The 18639-nt window shown below is 47.1% G+C and overlaps 1 protein-coding gene across 5 annotated transcripts in view; it reads right to left on the bottom strand.

Moving 5' to 3' along the window:
• The window catches only part of Dnah2 (dynein axonemal heavy chain 2), a 135675-nt gene that overhangs the window by 1939 nt on the left and 115097 nt on the right, over positions 1 to 18639 (bottom strand). For 2 of the 5 annotated variants that reach the window (XM_070001485.1, XM_070001483.1), the window contains exons 66-84: positions 18231 to 18395; positions 17560 to 17685; positions 16542 to 16690; positions 16399 to 16465; positions 16104 to 16254; positions 15711 to 15859; positions 14928 to 15061; positions 14387 to 14531; positions 14049 to 14248; positions 11985 to 12111; positions 8264 to 8450; positions 7928 to 8076; positions 7611 to 7794; positions 7213 to 7403; positions 2061 to 2252; positions 1711 to 1895; positions 1281 to 1509; positions 1052 to 1203; positions 834 to 948 (exon numbers count right to left, since the gene is read on the bottom strand). In XM_070001485.1, the coding sequence (XP_069857586.1) occupies positions 834 to 948; positions 1052 to 1203; positions 1281 to 1509; positions 1711 to 1895; positions 2061 to 2252; positions 7213 to 7403; positions 7611 to 7794; positions 7928 to 8076; positions 8264 to 8450; positions 11985 to 12111; positions 14049 to 14248; positions 14387 to 14531; positions 14928 to 15061; positions 15711 to 15859; positions 16104 to 16254; positions 16399 to 16465; positions 16542 to 16690; positions 17560 to 17685; positions 18231 to 18395 (2997 nt within the window). Of the gene's footprint in view, positions 1 to 833; positions 949 to 1051; positions 1204 to 1280; positions 1510 to 1710; positions 1896 to 2060; positions 2253 to 7212; positions 7404 to 7610; positions 7795 to 7927; positions 8077 to 8263; positions 8451 to 11984; positions 12112 to 14048; positions 14249 to 14386; positions 14532 to 14927; positions 15062 to 15710; positions 15860 to 16103; positions 16255 to 16398; positions 16466 to 16541; positions 16691 to 17559; positions 17686 to 18230; positions 18396 to 18639 lie in introns of those variants that run through there. The other 3 variants (XM_070001484.1, XM_070001486.1, XM_070001487.1) reach the window with 3 other exon arrangements.

Here is an 18639-nt window from a genome sequence, read left to right on the forward strand (position 1 = left end):
GGAAACGTGAGGCTCTGAATTGAAAAAATCAGAACAGAAAAAAGTAAGTAAATCAGACAAGCGCATTTAACATTTTTGAATTAGCCATCATTAATGAAGCACCTACTGTGCAAGTACAGTACTGGACATTTTTTTTTTGGGTCCGGTCGTGGGGCCTGAACTCTGGGCCTGGGCGCTGTCCCTCAGCTCTTCAGCTCAAGGCTAGTGCTCTACCACTTGAGCCACAGCGCCACTTCCGGCTTTTTTTCTTTTTGCCTATGTGGTGCTGGGGAATCGAACCCAGGGCCTTGAGCATGCAAGGCAAGCGCTCTACCACTGAGCCACCTTCCCAGCCCCAGTACTGGACATTTTTGAAACATCCTTGGAAAGGTTTGTAACTTGCCCTGAATACAACTGTAAGATAATAATTTGTGCAGAGTGGACAGGTAAATGGAAGAGCCAGATTTCAACCTTGAATCTGTCTGGCTTCAACGTGCAGATCTTGCCAGGTGAGAGGGGTTCACATCTGTGATCCTAGTTATTCAGGAGGCTGTAATCTGAGGATTTAGGTTTGATGCCAGCCCTGGCAGGAAATTCTGGCCAGCAAGCCCATGAGGATCTTATCTCCAATGAACCACCAAAAAGCTGCAAGTGGAGCTGTGGCTCAAATGGTAGACTTCCAGCCTTGAGTGAAAAAGCTAACAAACACAAACACCACCTAGGTCATGATTTCAAGCCCAGACCTTCTGCACTTTCCTATATGCCTCCTGAGAACCAGAAGATGAAGATGCCCCACAGGTGAGAGAAGAAAGCTCTGTATTCAACCCTGGAAGAATAGACTAATGTAATCTTGCCTTTCCCCAGAGTGGAGGAACATGAGCATCAAAGATGCAATTGAAAATCTCTTCAAGGCTTGTCGACATGACAATGAGACCCTGGATGCCTTTCTCCAGATCTGTCAGTGAGGTCCTGAATAGAATGAGATGGGTAGAGTGTTAGACATGGCACTGACCAAGGGTAAAGGTCCTTCCTCTGTCCCCTGCCACTTTCTGCAGTGCCCACACCATCTTACAGGATGGTATCCATCAGCTTGTTATATCTCTGGATCTCCTGCAGGAGGACCACATTGAGTGGCGACGGGTCCAGAGCGAGCACCTTTTGGGTCCCTTCATAGTCAATCATCTCCGGAATCTTCTGCTTTACATCAGCAGCTAACTCCAGGACCTGAGGGGGCCAGAGCTCTGAGTGCAGTCGCCCTTCCTCAGCACTTTCCCTCCCTCAGGGAATCCAGCTGCTCCTACCTTCTCTTCCCTGCTCTGGCTGCCAGCCCTGGTGGGTGTGATCTGGGGTTGCAGGGAAAGCAGAGTCTCGAAGAGGGTTCTTGCCTCAGTAATCTGGGAGGCCACGTCAGCATTGGGGTGCTGGCCAAAGGCTTCAGGGGGATCCATGCCAGGCAATAGACTGATGTATTCCTTGTAAGAGGCCAGGCTCCCATCTTTGGGAATGAAATAAGTCTCCAAAACAGACAACCTGAGTGAGTAAGTATCACCACATTACAGCACTTGGGCCTCAATGATCCCAGTCCCTATGCCTGTCCCATTTGCCCTTCCCTCCATCCCCATCTGTCTTCTCCTAAACTCCCATTCTAGCCTCAGTCACTTCCCAAACCCTGATCCTGCCACCTCGACTGTTTGGGTCCTTGTGGCCCTACTCAGTGTCAACAGCCCTTACCGGTAGGAAGTTGTTGACAGAGCCTGGTCGCAGAAATAGTCATTGATGTAGGTGGTGAGCAGACGCCGGTCCCAGTCATCTGTTACATGGCCACCATAGTTGACGCCAGCAATGAGGTACTTGAGTGCGTCCCAGGGCGTATCCTCATAATCATCCAGGTAGAGTCTCAGCAGGCTTTCTGATACCTGTGCATGGTCCAAACCCAAGCCCCCCCCAGTCCCATACAGTTACAGGGAAGGCATCTCTCAAGGGAGATTTTACCACAGGCTTCCTATAAGTTGCTGTTCCCAGGGAACAGCAGAGAAGGATGGAGGGAAGGCTAGCATGAGGGATCAGAGATTAGTACAAACCTCAAAGTCAGAATCATTGAAGTCATAGACAATGTTCCAGCCAAGCTGCAGAAACTTTTTGCGTTCGAGTAACACTGAGTGGAAAAAGCAGAGTGCAAACAGCAGCTTCTTATATTTGGCAGGTCTGATGCAGCGGGTGAACTGTGGTTCTGTCATCAGTTGGTAAAGACGTGTCATGTTGGCCTTTAAGCCCTGGGGACAATGAAAGAAATAGCTGAGATGATACAAATCATGTTCAGCCCTGCTACTCGCACCCCTGTACAGTTGTGGAGGTTGTTGGCAAAGGCACTGAATGAAGGATGGAATGAAGGCTGAAATCTAGCCCCTTCAGCTGCAAGCTAAAATGGGCACTCATTTATAAGGCTGCATGCCTTAAAAAAAATTTTAATTCACAAGCCGGGCACTGGCAGCTCACTCCTGTAATTCTACTAAGGAGGCTGAGATCTAAGGATCATGCTTCAAAGCCAGCCCAGGCAGAAATGTTCGTGAGACTCTTAGACCCAGTAAATCAGAAAGAGCTGGATATGGCGCTGTGGATCAAAGTAGTAAAGCACTAGCCTTGAACAGAAAAGCTCAAGGACAGGCTTAGTCCCTGAGTTCAAACCTCAGGACTACCCCCTCCCCCCAAATTAATTTACATAGAGGATATTGGTAGCCCTATCTTCCTGTCTCCCAGCCCTTTGATCTCTCACCTATGATGGAATTAACAGTAATTATGACAATTTGAAAGTGCCAGAAATGTGAACAAGGGCAAAAATACAGACAGGGGACTGGGTTTCTTGTTGTTTTGTTTCAGTCCTGAGGATCAAACCCAAGGCCTTGAACATAAGAAAAGTACTTTATCACCATTAATTAACAATAAAAAAACAAGTACAGATTACCAGGCATGTTAGTACATGTCTGTAATCCCAGCATTGAGGAGTCTGAAGCAAAAGGACTATGAGTTGAGCCTTGGACTACATAGCAAAACCTTATTAAAAAAAAAAAAAGTCAGGTGCTGATGGCTCATACTTGTAATCCTAGCTATTCAGGAGGCAGAGATCTGAGGATCTCAGTTGGAAGCCAGCACAGTCAGTGAAGTCTGTGAGACTCTTTTCTCCAATAAAATCACAGAAAAAAAGCCAGAGTGTCTCTGTGGCTCAAGTAGTAGAATGCTAGTCTTGAGCAAAAGGAGCTCAGTGACAGTGCCCAGATCCAGAGTTCAAGCCTTAGGATCAGCCAGAAAAGAAAAACAACAACAACAAAAAAAAAACCCACAAAAAGTAGATTCAGAAAGCCATTAGTATATCCATCAATAAAAAACATTTTTTTTTTTTTGTCAGTTATGGCACCTGAACTCTGGGCCTGGGCCCTGTCCCTCAGCTCTTCAGCTCAAGGCTAGCACTCTACCACTTGAGCCACAGCACCACTTCCGGCCTTTTCTGCTTATGTGGTGCTGAGGAATTGAACCCAGGGCCTCATGTATGTAAGGCAAACACTATCTTGGAGCCACCTTCCCAGCCCCATCTTGTGATTGGCTTTATTAGGCTTCCTGGGATTTGGAGGATATGACTAGAAAGGAGGATCTTGGTTTCCTGGAGAAGGAATAGAATAAGAGTACAGAAGAGAAAGTGAGAGAGATCTGGAAGAAGTACCCTGCACCATGCACTAAGAGGAATGGTAGACTGAGTCAGTGGAACTTGATTTGCCAGGTGTCATGGAGCCACACTCTGTCTTGTGTAGCTCAGTTGATAGGTTAAAACAATGGGGGAGGGATTGCTCTGTTGTGTGTGTGTGTTTGAGTGATTTTGGTGTTTCAGATTGCACTTGGAGCCTCTTGCATGCTAAGCACATAATCTACCATTGAGCTATATCCCCAGCTCTTCCTGAAACAGTTTTTTTTTTTTTTTATGACTAGCAGGATGAAGCAATGAGAAAAGCTTGAAGTAAGGCTGACTAGAGGCTCATATTTGTAATCAATCTTAGCTACTCAGGAGACTGAGATCTGAGGATCACAGTTTGAAACTGAGGGAGGAAAGTCAATGAGAATCTTTTCAATTAATCAAACAAGAGCTGGAAATGGAGCTGTGGTTCAGGTGGTAGAGCACTAGCTTTAAGCAAAAAAGCCCAGGGACAACATGCAGGCCCTCAGTTCAAGCCATATGATCAGCATAAAAATACAAAGAAAAAAAGAAACTTAAAGAATACTGGGTATGGTGGATGCTGATGGCTCATAGCTACTCAGGAAGCTGAAATCTGAGAATTGATGTCCAAGCTAGCCCAGACAGAAAAGTCCATGTGACTCTTATCTTTAATTAACCAGAAAAAAAAACCCCATAAGTGGAAGAGGTGTGGCTAAAGTGGTAGATAGAGCACTAGCCTTGAGAGAATAAGCCAAATGAGTGTGTGAAGCCCTGAGTTCAAGTCCCAATACTGGCACACACACACACACACACATACAAAAGAATATTGAACATAGCTACAAAAAAATGTATTTTTAAAAAATACCACTTGTTGGGGCTGGGAAGGTGGCTCAGTGGTAGAGCGCTTGCCTTGCATGCATGAGGCCCTGGGTTCGATTCCCCAGCACCACATAAGCAAAAAGAAAAAAGCCAGAAGTGGCGCTGTGGCTCAAGTGGTAGAGCGCTAGCCTTGAGCTGAAGAGCTGAGGGACAGTGCCTAGGCCCAGAGTTCAGGCCCCACGACTGGACCCCCCCCCCAAAAAAAAATACCACTTGTAATATTGTCAAAGTATGCAAGATAACTAGTAATAAATGAATTAAAATGTGCAAATACACGTGGAGAAAATGACAAAATGTTCCTGAATTAAGAAAGGCTGGAAAATATACAATATTCATGGATTGAGAGATTTATTGTCAACTTTCCTTCCAAGTTGATCAATAGAATTCGTTTTATGGAAATTGGCAAACTAATTGTAGAATTTATATTGGAAAATAAAAGACTAAGGATAGCTCAAGAATAAGGTAAGAGGATTTGCCTTACCAGCTATTAAGTAATTAAGATTATGAACATCTTGATAAATGAACAGAATAAAGGGGCCAGAAACCTATGGATATATAGAACTATGATTAAAGGCTGAGCAGGCTCCTCCTCCTCATCATCATCATTGTCTTCATCTTCTTCCTCCTCCTCTCCTTCTCCCTCTCCCTCTCCCTCTCCTTCTCCCCCTTCCCCTCCCCCTCCCTTTCTCTCTCCCCCTCCTCCTCCTCCTTTTTGTTGTTGTTCTTCATTTTCAATTCAGGGTTTTTTATACTAGCTACCATCCGAGCCACACCCTTCTCATCCCTTTTTACTTGGTCTTTTTTTCCTGGGTACCAGAGCTTGAACCCAAGGCCTTTCATTCACTCAGCTCTTTTGCTCACAGCTGGTTGGTCTAGCACTTGAGCCATACCTCCAATCCAGCTTTTTTTTCTGGTTAATTGGAGATAAAGAGTTCTCAGAATTTTCTGCCTGGCCTTCAAATGGAGATTCTCAGATCCCAGCCTCCTGAGTAGCTAGGAAGGCATGAGCCACCAGTGCCTAGCTTACTCTGCAATGTATTTATTTGCTTGTTTGTTTGTTTGTTTTTGCTGGTCCTGGGGCTTGAACTCAGGGCCTGGGCTCTGTCCCTTAGCTTCTCTGTACCCAAGGCTAGTGCTCTACCACTTGAGCCACAGTGCCACTTCTGGCTTTTTCTGAGTAGTTTATTGGAGATAAGACTCTCATGGACTTTCCTGCCTGGACTAGCTTCGAACCATGATCCTCAGATTTCAGCCTCCTGAGTAACTAGGATTGCAGGCTCTGCTTAGTTTTGAGATAGGGTCTCACTCTGTCTAGGCTGGCTTGGCCACAATTCTATTTATGCTTCCTTTATAGGTGCCAATGACAGGCATGTGCCAACATGCCCAGCCTTTCCGATTGAGATAGAATCTCAAGAACTTTTTTTTGCCTCATTTGCCTTACAGCCACGATTCTCTAAATTGTGTAGCTAGGATGAGAGATGCACAGCACTGTGCCAAATTATTTATTTATTTTGTTGGTCGTGTGGCTTGTGATCAAGGTTCAAAGCCAGCCTAGGCAGACAAAAAGATGGATGTGAAGGTATGGCTCCAGTGATAGAGTGCCTACCTTAAGTAAAAAGTCAAGTGAGGGTTGGGAATGTGGCTTAGTGGTAGAGTGCTTGCCTAGTATTCATGAAGTCCTCGATTCAATTTCTCAGTACCACATAAACAGCAAAAGCCAGAAATGGTGCTGTGGCTCAAGTGGTAGAGTGCTGGCCTTAAGCAAAAGAAGTTTAAGGACAGTGCCTAGGTCCTGAGTTCAAGACCCAGGACTGGAAATAAAAAAGAGAGAAGGAGAATGGGGGAGGAGGGGCAAGGAAGCCAGGAAAAAGGACAGTCAGCTGTGTCTGCTACCCCAGGGTGGTCAAGAAGACTTAGGGTGATGAAAGCCATGCTTTCAAAAAGGACTCACTTGTTAAATGCATACTAGTCTCTATGCCTATCCTATTCACCTGTGCAAAAAGGATTTTGATTTCAACAAAGAATAAGAATAAAAAGCAAGCTAAGTGCTAGTGGCTCTTGCCTGTAATTCTAGCTACTCAGGAGGCTGAGATCTGAGGATTGTAGTTCAAAGCCAGCCCAGGCAGGAAAGTCCATGAGACACTTATCTCCAATTAACCACCAGAAAACTGGAAGTGGCGTTGTAGCTCAAGCGGTAGAGTGCTTACTTTAAGCTGAAGAGCTCAGGGACAGCACCCAGGCCCAGAGTTCAAGTCCCACAACTGACAAAAAAAAATGGAGTAAGTTCTTACCTTATGTGTGTATATAAATGAATTAATAAATATAAAGAACTTAGAATAGTGTTTGGCACATAATAATCACTAAAGAAATGTTAGATTAATAATCACTAAAACAAACTTTCTAAGAGTCTGACACAAAGGAAAAAGGATGTGGAATTTTTCTTTCAAAGGAAAAAAACTCTTGTTTCCATTTCCTAGAGTTCACTTTGATAAATATTATTTTATATGATCAGAAGGATGTGGAATTTTTTTTAAAGCGAACAACAAAATTGAACCAAGTGGTGGTATTCAGGTTAGGACCTCTCTGATGCCAGCCAGGGGAAAGGTAGACCAGATGGCCCCATTGATGCCAGATCTCTCAGCCATCTGTACCTTTGGTGGTTCTGTGGTCATCTTGATGCTCACTTGCAAGATGGAGATAGGGAAATCTGGATGGGGGCTAGAGCTGAGCCAGAGACGGAATGAAGGGTGAGGGTCCTCTACTTGCAGCTGTTCTACCAGCTTGTCCAGATTAGGCATCCAAGACAGTGACAGGTGGCAGTTTGCCAGGAACACCCAATGTCCTGTGAGGAGATGGGGTGATCATGTAGAATCACTCACTACACCTCATCCCTGCCCACATATTCCACCTGGTGGCTGTTTGGATGGTGTCCCTCACTCATGTCTGCCATTCTTGGGAGCTGCAGTCACAGCAGTGTGATTGAGGTTGGAGGTTCTGGGCAGGAGGACCAGGGCTGAGGATGGAAAGGTAAGAACAGATGGACACTGACCATGTTGCACACCATCTCGGAGAAGCCGAGCAGCAATGGGAGCCTGGCCCTGGCCCAGGGAGAGGGCGTGGAAGCGCTGGGCCATCCCCGTGTTCTCTGCCAGCTGGAGCAGGGCACTGGTGGGGTCCACGCCCGGAGACAAGATGAACACAAGGGGAGACCGTGGGGTGGAATCCTCCATCACCTGCAAGTACAAGGAGGGCCTCAGCCTCAGAAAGCCACAGAGCCTAAGCAGGAGGGAAGGAGACTGAGGAAGAACAAAGGGTGTGGGAGGCCGGGAGACCAGGGGTGGATAGGCAAGGAGCAAAACCACTGACCAATTTCATGTTCAACACAGGAGGCTCGATGAAGCGGGAGCCAAGGTTGGAGACAATGAAAGAAGTGACACAGAATGCCACCCGGTCCTGGCGCAGGGAGCGGACGATCAGCATGCGCTGCATTTCATTGCAGGCATTTTCCCATTCACCTGGGGAGGAGGGAAATGATGACAGGCAAAGGGAGTCTTGGAAGAACTGGGAATCTAAACAAAGAGGCACTGCAGGGAAGGCAGCCAGCAGCATAGAGGTCCAAAGAGAGATGAAGAGTAAAGAGAAGGGCAAACACAGGCTGAACGAAGGGAAGGAGGGAGGGAGAAGCCCCTGGCCTGGGTATACCTGGCAGCATAGCTTTCTCAGGGGCAGAGTTAGTATACCACAGGAGCCAGTCCCGAGGATACTGCTCGAAGGAGTTCATGAGTCCATGGAAGTTGGTCAGTTTGTCCAGCTCTGTGATATTATCCCAATAGGCATCTGCGAGCCAACTAGTACATGGGTTATCCATTTGGCCCTCCCGATCCAGGACCTTGTATGTAGGAGAGAGGAGAAAGGGGTGATTGGAACTCCTCAAACGAAGAGTGATTTTGAATGTTCCCAGCATAAAGTAATGACAAATATTTGAGTTGAAAGCTATACTAATTACCCTGATCTGATCATTATACACTGTACATGTTGTGTGTTGGAAGATCACACCAAACCTCATTCACAAATACTATTTTTTAATTACAAATCTTACATGTACTTTTAAAGTTATTTTTCCCTTTTTCCCTCAACCTTCTTTCCTTTGTGTTCTTGTTGTCTCTGTGTGTGTGCGTGCACGGGTGTGTTTGTTTCTCTATCTCTCTCCCTCTCACTCTTTATTTCTAGTAAGAAAGCCAGCATTGGCTTTGCATGAAATAGAATGAATGAAAAGATGAATACAGGAATCTAAGATGGATGGAAATCTACCTTTAACTGAATCATAAATTGGATGCACACTGCTGAGCTATTACAGTTGAAGTTTAGGAAACTGGCTCCCTCTGGTGGTTTTGTGGCAGTAATGTCTCCAAACTTACTGACTTGAAATGGTTGTCTCATTCTTTTTTTTTTTTTTTTTTTGTCGGTCGTGGGGATTGAACTCTGGGCCTGGGCGCTGTCCCTCAGCTCTTCAGCTCAAGGAGAGCGCTCTACCACTTGAGCTACACCGCCACTTCCGGTTTTCTGGTGGTTTATTGGAGATAGGAGTCTCACGGTCTCTCCTGCCCGGGCTGGCTTTGAACCGCGATCCTCAGATCTCAGCCTCCTGAGTAGCTAGGATTACAGGCATGAGCCACCAGCGCCCGGCGGTTGTCTCATTCTTTAGAGGGAACATAAGCGGCTCAATGTGTCCATGTGTGTGTCTCACACACACACACACACACACACAGGGCTTATACAGTGGCTTGAACTCAGGATCTGGGCTCTGTCTCTTTGTTTTTTTTTTTTTTCACTCTGTCCCTGGACTTTTTTGTTGTTAATTGGAGATAAGAGTCTCACCAACTTTCCTGCTGGGCTTCAAACTGTGATCCTCAGCTTTCAGCACAGGCTTGAGGCACTGGCACCCGGCTTCATATTTATTCTTTTTAATTTTTTTGACCAGTCCTGACACTTGAACTCAGGGCCTGGGCTCTGTCTCTGATCCTCTCTGTGCTCAAAGATAGCACTCTACCACTTGAGCCACAGTGCCACTTCTGGCTTTTTGTTTATGTGGTACTGAGAAATTAAACCCAGGGCTTATGCATCCTAGGCAAGTATTCTACCACTAAGCCATATTCCCAGCCCCCATATTTACTCTTCAAAGTAACTTTTCCCCAGTTTTGGGGGGTTTGAACTCAGGGCCCCAAACTGTTTCTTGGCTTTTTCCATTCATGGCTAGCACTCTATCACTTGAGCCACACCTCCATGTCTGTCTCTTTGCTAATTTGAGATGAAAGTCTCTCAGATTTGTCTGCCCGCCCTGACTTCCAACAGTCATCTTCAGATTTCAACCTCTTTTTTTTTTTTTTTTTTTTTTTTTTTTTGGTCGGTCGTGGCAGATTTCAACCTCTTGAGTAGCCAGAATTACAAGCAGGAGCCACTGATGCCCAGGATTTGTCTTTTTTTTTTTTTTTTGAGAGAGAGTTTTGTTATACTACCCAGCTTGGCCTCAAACTCCTGGGTTCAATTAATTTTTCTGCCTCTGCATCCCAAGAAGCATGAACTACAAACAGTACTGTGCCTGGCTTTTTAACACGTGTGTGTGTGTGTGTGTGTGTGTGTGTGTGTGTGTGTGTGTGTGCGCCCCAATACTAGGGCTTGAACTCATGAGCCTTTCTCCCTGGCTTGGTTTTCCTGCTGAAGACTAACACTCTACTACTTAAGCTACACTTCCACTTCTGTATTTTTACTGGTTAATTTGAAATCAAAGTCCTATGGACTTTTCTGTCCAGGCTGGCTTCAAATTGTGATTCTCAGATTTCAGCCTGCCGAGTAGCTGGGATTACAGGTCTGAGCCACCAGTTCTTGGCTTTCGTGGGTATGTATCACTGAACAAATCGGACAAACCCTGGAGAATTTTATTTCCCAATGTGGGAATTCTGAAACCGTGGGCAGATTAGAGACTATTAAAAGCAAAACAAATAGGTAAATTATCCAGTAGGTTAAACATGGCAGTGCCATAGAATAGAATGAACTGAGGAGAGTGAGGAAGACTGGAAGTTCTGGGGGAATTATGAAATATTAAATAAGATGAAGGGCTGGAGACTAGTTTGGCAGTAGAGTACTTTGCTAATGTGGGCAAGGCCTGACTTTCATCCTCAGGACTGTTCCAAAAAGAAAAAAAGAAAATCAAAGAGTCCTCGTTGAAGTGAGGTTTGAAGGAAATGAGAGAAGGCTAAGTGTGTCATTTCCTGGACGGGGCACATCTGGTTGCCCTGGCCCTCTGGTAAGATATGCCAGGGCGTTTGAGGAATACAGTCAGGTCTTGGGCAGTGGAGGTGACATCAGCCATGGAGAATCCTGTCCAAATGGCATCCATGTTAAAAAAAAAAAAAAAAAAAAGCCGTCTGTTGCTGGACTGAGGGCTGGGGGGAGGGGAGGAGGCACTGGAATGCTAAAATCCAGATGAGAAGCCAGGTGCCGGTGGCTCATGCCTGTAATTCTAGCTACTCAAAAGGCTGAAATCTGAGGATGGCAGTTTGAAAGCCAGCCTGGGCAGGAAAACCATGAGACTCTTATCTCCAATCAAGCACACACACACACACACACACACACACACACACACACACACACACACACACACACACACACACACACACACACACACACACACACACACACACACACACACACACACACACACACACACACACACACACACACACACACACACAGAGCTGTTGCTTAGTGGTAGAGAGTACTAGCTTGGGGAGGAAAAATAAAAGTCAGGGACAGTGCCCAGGCTTGCGCTTACACATGCACATACACATGTACACACACACACACACACACACACACACACACACAGAGACAAATCTAGATAGATGATGAAGGGAGAAAAGGAAGTACTCAGGAGGAAAGAGACTGTGCCATAGCTGTTCAGCAGCTTTAAGAGCCCACTTGAGGCTCCTAGCCTTAGGCCCTCCATTTAAAGAGAGTCCAGTCAGCCGGGATGTGTTTGTCTCTACTCCTGTTCAGCTGCATGGGCAACCCAGGGTCAGAAGGGAAGAAAAGCTGGGTTCAGTGAAGTGGTGGTTTTGCCCAATAAATCCAAGGGAGGGAGGAAAGAATAGAGGTGCGTGCTGGGGAGAGGCTGTGGTGGTGACTGTGGAATTCAGGTAGGCACAGCAGTGGCAAGGTCACTGCCCATCAGTGGGTCACACGAGTGTGTGGGGAGCATGACAAGTCACCCCCAATCCCAGCCGCAGTGAACCTGTACACCTGCTCCTGGCTTGTCACTCGCTGAAGTCTCAGCTTGACATTCTGAGCTGGGAGTCCTGGTCACACTTCACCTCACCCTCAATCTCCACCACCCGTGCTGGGACCTGTCCTCTGTCCAACTCACCACACCCCCACGAAGAAAGAAGTTGTACTCATCCATGTTGAGCTTGCCAGAAGTCTCCAGGATTTTGGCACACATGTGAAAGCTGAATAGCAGCTTGTGGCGCTCAAAGAGCGTACGGCAGGTGTACCTGGTGGGGGGTGGAGGAAGAATGCCCAGCATGAGGGCTCAGACCACTCTACAATCTCAGTCTTACACCAAAGGACCTTAGCACCTAACCCAAACCTCCAGAAAACAGCCAAGGTCCCAGGCCTTGTGAGTTTCCTGGTTCACTCCTAATTAGCATTCATTCCATTCTCTTAAGAAGTGAAACATGGGCAGGGCACTGGTGGCTCACATCTGTAATCTTAGCTACTCAAGAGGCTAAGATGTGAGGATCACAGTTCAAAGCCAGCCCAGGCAGGAAAATCCATGATACTCTTATCTCCAACTAATCAGCAAAAAAGCTGAAAGTATCTAGGCATTCACATACAGTGAGACCAAAGGAGGATGCTCTTAGTGGAGGAACACAAAGGTGCAATGCCTATGTGCATTCGATCATATAAAAACATATTTATCAAAATGAACTCCAGGAAGTAGAAATAAGAGGCTTTTCCTTTGTTGTTTTCTTTTTGTCTTGCTTGCTCATTTATTTGTCTTTGGGAGGGTAAGGGGGCACAGAAATGGAGGGACAAAAGGTGAACAAACACAGCAGATACTAGACACTCTGTGGACAATGAACTACACAACTTGTGGGTAGGGATGGGAGGGAAAAACTGGGAGAGAGCAAGAGAAGGGGTGACATAGTCCTAAAATAAATGTACTCGTCTGACTTATGTAACTGTAGCCCCTCTGTACATCACCTTTAGAATAATAATAAAAACAAGTAAAAATAATCAAATAAATCCCAAATGGTTGTTTAAAAAAAGCTGGAAGTAGAGATCCAGCCTTGAGTGAAAAAGCTAAGCAAGAGTGCTAGTCTTTGAGTTCAAGCCCTAGTGCCAACACGCGCGTACACACACACACACACACACACACATACACACACACACACACACACACACGCACGCGGTCCAGCCAAGCACTCAAGTTCCTAAAGACACTGAGATGAGTAATTGTATCTGTCTTTGAGGAAGGCATGAGAGAACAGGAGGCCTGCCAGAGGCCCAGAGACAAATGAGAATGATAAGCTGTGAGTCCTATTCAGGGGTGGCAGGGGCACCCAGCCTTGCCTTGTGGGTTCAGGGGAAGTTTCTGAGATGTAGCAGGTTGATCTAGTGGCATGGGAGAGGCAAAGAAGTGAGTGTGGCCAGGGAGTGCTCACAGCAAAAGCCAAGGAATGGGAAAGTGTGGGGCTGCCCGGGCTGTGCAGGCCGCTGCTGGGAGCTGGGGAGGCAGGAGGATGAGTGGGTGGAGGCAGGTCACAAAGCCCGGGCTTCAGAGGCCATCAGAAACATGGCAACACTGAAGAGTTTAACGTGGGAGTGACAGGGTCAGTTGTTTCAAGGCTGATGTTGATTGGCAGCTGTGGGAGGACAGGTGGAGAGGAGCAAACCTGTTAGGGGCTGATGTGGTGGTCAGTGGCTGGGGAAGGGGGGGGAGGGAAGGAAGGAGTGGGGTTTTTTGTTGTTGTTTATTTCTTTGGGCTTTTATTGGCTTTTTTTGGGGAGGGGTGGTTAATTGGAGATAAGAGTCTCATAGACTTTCCTGCTCAGGGTGGCTTTGAACTGTAATCCTCAGATCTCAGCCTCCTGAGTAGCAGGATTACAGCTATGAGCCACCAGCACCTGGCTTTTGATCTATATTTTAACCAGAATCCCAATACTTCATGTGGGCATTAGCATTAGAACAAGTAGAAATGGAGACAGAGGTGCATGTCCAATGTGCAAACACTCAGAGCTAGCTAAAGACAGGGAAGTAAGAATACTCCCGCTGACAGGTGGTGGTTACAGTTTAATCGTGGGTGAGCTTCCTGGTAGGTGTAAGGAACAAGGGAGGGCAGTGGGGCAGGAAGATGGCTGCGAGCATGTGGTGCCCAAAAGTAGCTAGGAGATAAGAACCAGGAGCCCCTGGGATGGACCATCAGACCTGTATACCGCATAGGTGTGGTAGTCATTCAGATAGTCAATGCGGTCCTTCAGCTTGGTGCTGCGATGGCTCTTGTCTATACTGAGGATGAAGAGGCTGATGTAGGCATCCAATGAGAACTGATACATGGGGTCGATGCGGCCCATGTCATTGAGCACAAAGAACAGCACTGAGGCCCTCTGGGCGCATGGGCGGTAAGCCTGTGGAGACATGTGTGTGGCTCTGTGTGAGGACCACAGAGGAGCAGGGGACCAGGGCAGGAAGGGGATCCCAAGCCAGTACACTCAAGAGTTGCTTCTTGAGGCCAGCCAGGGGCAGGGCTGGAGGGTGCGGCTCACCTCTCGGGCCATGTCAATGTTGATCTCCGTGGTCTCGCTGGTCTCCAGTTGCTCCGTCACCTCACTGGCAGTGATCTTGGATGTCTGCAGCGTGTTCACCAGCTGCACATCGTCTAGGAGAGAGCCTGTGGCCTCATTTAGCAAGCTAGGGGGAAGTCAAGGGGCGCATGGATTAATGGGTTGGGTGTAGCCAGGTGACGGTGGCTCATGCCTGTAATCCTAGCTACTCAGGAGGCTGAGATCTAAGGATCATGGTTTGAAGCCAGCCTTGGCAGAAAAGTTCCCATGAGACTCTTTATCTCCAATAAACCACCAGAAAACTGGAAGTGGTATTGTGGCTCAAGGGTAGAGCCTTAAGCACAAGGAGGATCAAGGATAGCACCCAGGCCCTGAGTTCAAGCCCTGCAACTAACTAATCAAAAAAAAAAAAAAAAAGAGGGGGGAGGGCTTGGAGTAGAGGACTCAAAGCTTTACTTGCAGGGTGCTGGGTGCTACGTGGGAGAAGAGCAATAGAAGATGAGTGGAGGTCTCCCAAGCTCACCGGAGAATCTCATCCTCCAGTTCTTTGAGCTTCCTTTTTCCAGCAGCAATATTGATGACCAGTGAGTCTTTCTGCTCCTCCAGCTCAGGTCTTTCCTTTCGAACCACAATGCCCAGCAGTTGGGCCTCTAGGCCCTGTATCAAGATTCAGGGTGAGACTCTCATTCCTGCAACTACCAACCCGGCCAACTCTCTAGACATCCTGACACAGTTGCCATAACTCAAGCTTAGTCTTTTTTTTTTTTTTTTTTTTTTGGTGCTGGTCCCTGGGTGCTGTCTCTGAGCTTTTTTTGCTCAAGACTAGCACTCTACCACTTGAGTCACAGCTCCACTTCCAGCTTTATTGCTGGTTAATTGGAGATGACAATCTATACCTGCCTAGGTGGGCTTTGAACCATGATCCTCAGATCTCAGTCTCCTGAGCAGCTGGGATTATACACATGAGCCACTGGTCACTGACTTAAGCATAGGCTTCTTCTTCTTTTTTTTTTTTTTGCCAGTCGTGGGGCCTGAACTCTGGGTCTGGGCACTGTCCTTCAGCTCTTCAGCTCAAGGCCAGTGCTCTACCACTGGAGCCACAGCACCACTTCCAGCTTTTTCTGTTTATGTGGTGCTGAGGACTCGAATCCAGGGCCTCATGCTTGCAAGGCATGCACTCTACTGCTGAGCTACCTTCCCAGCCCCAGGCTTCTTCTTTTTTTTTTTCTGAGGCTCTCCCCGCCCCCCCCCCCAATTCTAGCCCTTCCTGCTTCACCTTAGCTCAGGGCATCAACCTTTTATCCACCTGCTCTTTAACGGCAAAGTTGACAATGGTGGTCTTGGCTGAGGTCTCTGGGCTGTAGTGTGGATTGGAGAGCTTGGTGGTGATATAGAAACGGAAATTGGGGTTGTATTCCACTTCCTTGTCCCCAATGCGCATGAGCAGCCGACCACCTGCATCCACAAAACTTAATTAAATGCAATTATGGCCCCAGTGGGTTCCTTATGACCCATGTTCCAGGGGCATTGGGGCGTCTGTCCAGCCTCCCTTAAAGGCCTAGCCAAGGCTTAACTGCATGAAGGGACAGGCAGGGACAGGACACCGCCAAAGGGCCACCCTCTCCACCCCTGTCCCACTCCAGCTGGTCTCATAGGATTTGTCCCATAATCGAGCTCCACAACAAGCCCAGGCCCTGACCTATTCGAGACACAGATTTGTTGAGCACGGGGTTTAGTGTGGGGTCCAGATATTCTTGCACATTCTGGAGAAGCACTGGATACCCGAACTGGATGGCCTTTTCTAGGACTCGAAGGTAATCTATCATCTGCAAGTCAATGATCAGCAAGCCCTAGACAGCAAGGGGAAAGATGGGAGAAACCCTGACAAACACCCCAGGGCTGCCAAGATCAAGGGTATTGTCTCTTCTGCAGAAGAGATTAACTTCATAGGAGATTCTATTGGGGGTAACCCCACCAGTTGACCAGCCTTCTACCTGGCCTCCTTCCATGTTCTTAATCCATTTTAGGGCCTGGGCCTGAGGATCAATCATGAGAGCCCACCTGGAGGAGGAGGCGTCAGTCAGAAGAGATACATTCCACTCCTCCCTCTGCTTCTCACTACCTGCAGCCTCCTCACCTGTTGCCCCGGGTCACAATGACGCCATTTTCAGTGGAGAAAGCATCTGAGGGCAAGCCCTGGATGTTCCAGTCTCGAACTTTGGTAGGATTGGTCAGAAAGGTTTCAATAGCAAAGCGGGGTGAGCAAGGAACTTGAAGCTCCCAGATCTAAGGAAAAAACCCAGATATTAGTGTGAGGAGTCTAGCAGCCCCTACCCTCTTCCCAGTAACAGTAACTCTGTGTGTGTGTGTGTGTGTGTGTGTGTGTGTGTGTGTGTGTGTGTGTACTGGAGTTTGAACTCAGGTCCTTGAGTACTCACTTTTTTTTTTTTTTTTTTTTTGCTCAAGGCTAGTGCTCTGGCTTTTTGATAGTAATTTGAAGATAAGAATCTTGTGGATTTGTCTACCCCGGCTAGCTTTGAACCATGATTCTCAGATCTCAGCCTCCTGGGTTGTTAAAATTATAAGCATGAGCCACTGGCACTTGGTTTCCCAGTATCTTTTTTTTTTTTTGTCAGTCATGGGGATTGAACTCAGGACTTGGGCATTGCCCTTAAGTTTTTTTGCTCATGGCTAGCCCTCTACCACTTTGAGCCACAGCTCTATTTCTGGCTTTTGAGTGGTTAATTGGAGATAAGAGTCTCACAGATACTTTTTTTTGCTCTGGCTGTCTTCAGAGTGTGATCCTCAGATCTCAGCCTCCTGAGTATCTTTTAATATTCAGTCTTTCTTATATCTCAGCCTCCTCCATTATCTTCTTCTCTCCCCACCCCCAGCCAATCCTGGGGCTTGAACTCAGCACCTGGGCATTGTCCCTGAGCTTCTTTTGCTCAAGACTAGCACTCTACCACTGAACCACAGTGCCACTTCTGGCTTTTTTTGTTTATGTGGTACTGAGGAATTGAACCCAGGGCTTCATGCATGCTAGGCAAGCACTCTACCACTGAGCCACCTTCCCAGCCCTTGTCCAGTATCTTTTAATGCTCCCTAAAGTTCTACCCCTGGAGCCCACTTACTAGAGGAAGGCTCCCGCTCACCTTTCTGATCCAGATTTGGTTGACAATCTCATCCCGGTAGTTGGTAAGGAAGGGTCCCATGTAGGACAGGAAGGCTGCTGCCAGGAGACAGTCGCCTACCAGGTAGCCCAGATCCTCCTCCAGGCCCTGCCGACAGAAAGGAGATAAACTGCCAGGGCTCTCACCCTTCGGGGAGCATTTGGAATACTTTTGAAGATACTCTCCTCTGGATACTGGTCTAAATCAAAGAGATTCTTTCTCGAAAACCCTTGTGCTCTGAGCATTTCGACCTGGTTCTAATTATGTTAGTGTTTTCCCTCCCTGACAGCAATGTTTACACCATGGTGATAAGGCTTTGCTCTATCATGGAACTCAGTAAGATTGAGACAAATGGTGCGTGTCTGTCATCTATCAGGCAGATAGGCAGTATCAAGAGTCCTGGCATACTTTCCAGATCCCCTGCCCCCCTTCCCCCCTGCCAATTCCCCCACCTTTCAGTGGACAAAATGCCTTTCCTTCCTCATTCTCACCCAATGTGAGGAGAAGGAGGGAAGGACATCCATCTGCCATCTTGGATTTCCTATAGCAAGGTGTCCCTGTTTTCCCTAATCACTTCTCAATGGAAAGAGGATGGACATCTTGGACCAGGTGTGCTAAACAAAAGGGAAGCCCCAGCTCCAAACCCAGCTCACCTGCACGGTCTCCTCCCATCGGGCCTTCTCACCAGCCAGCCCGGACACCAGCATACCAGCTCGCTCCAGTTTCAGCTCCATCTCTTCAGACTTCTTACGCAGCTCCTCTTTCTGGGCCAGCTTCTCATCATACTGTTTCTTTAGCATTTCCAGTTTTTCTGCTACCTGGGAGAGATCAGAGCATGGAGCACGGAAAGTTGAAGGTAGACTTGTTCTGGTACAAATCATCATACTGCTACTTTGTAACTGCTTGACCTATAGTATATTAATTTCTTTGAGCCTCAGTTGACCTCACGTGCAAAATAAGAATAACACCTACCTACCTTATAGTATTGTCATGAGGAATAAATGGGATAAAATATGTGAAATACATTTCCTTCCACTTCTTTCCACTGCCCTCTCCCAGAGC

Source organism: Dipodomys merriami, unplaced genomic scaffold, assembly GCF_024711535.1.
Source record: "Dipodomys merriami isolate MVZ:Mamm:240054 unplaced genomic scaffold, mDipMer1.0.p SCAF_59, whole genome shotgun sequence".
NCBI classification, from domain to species: Eukaryota; Metazoa; Chordata; class Mammalia; order Rodentia; family Heteromyidae; genus Dipodomys; species Dipodomys merriami.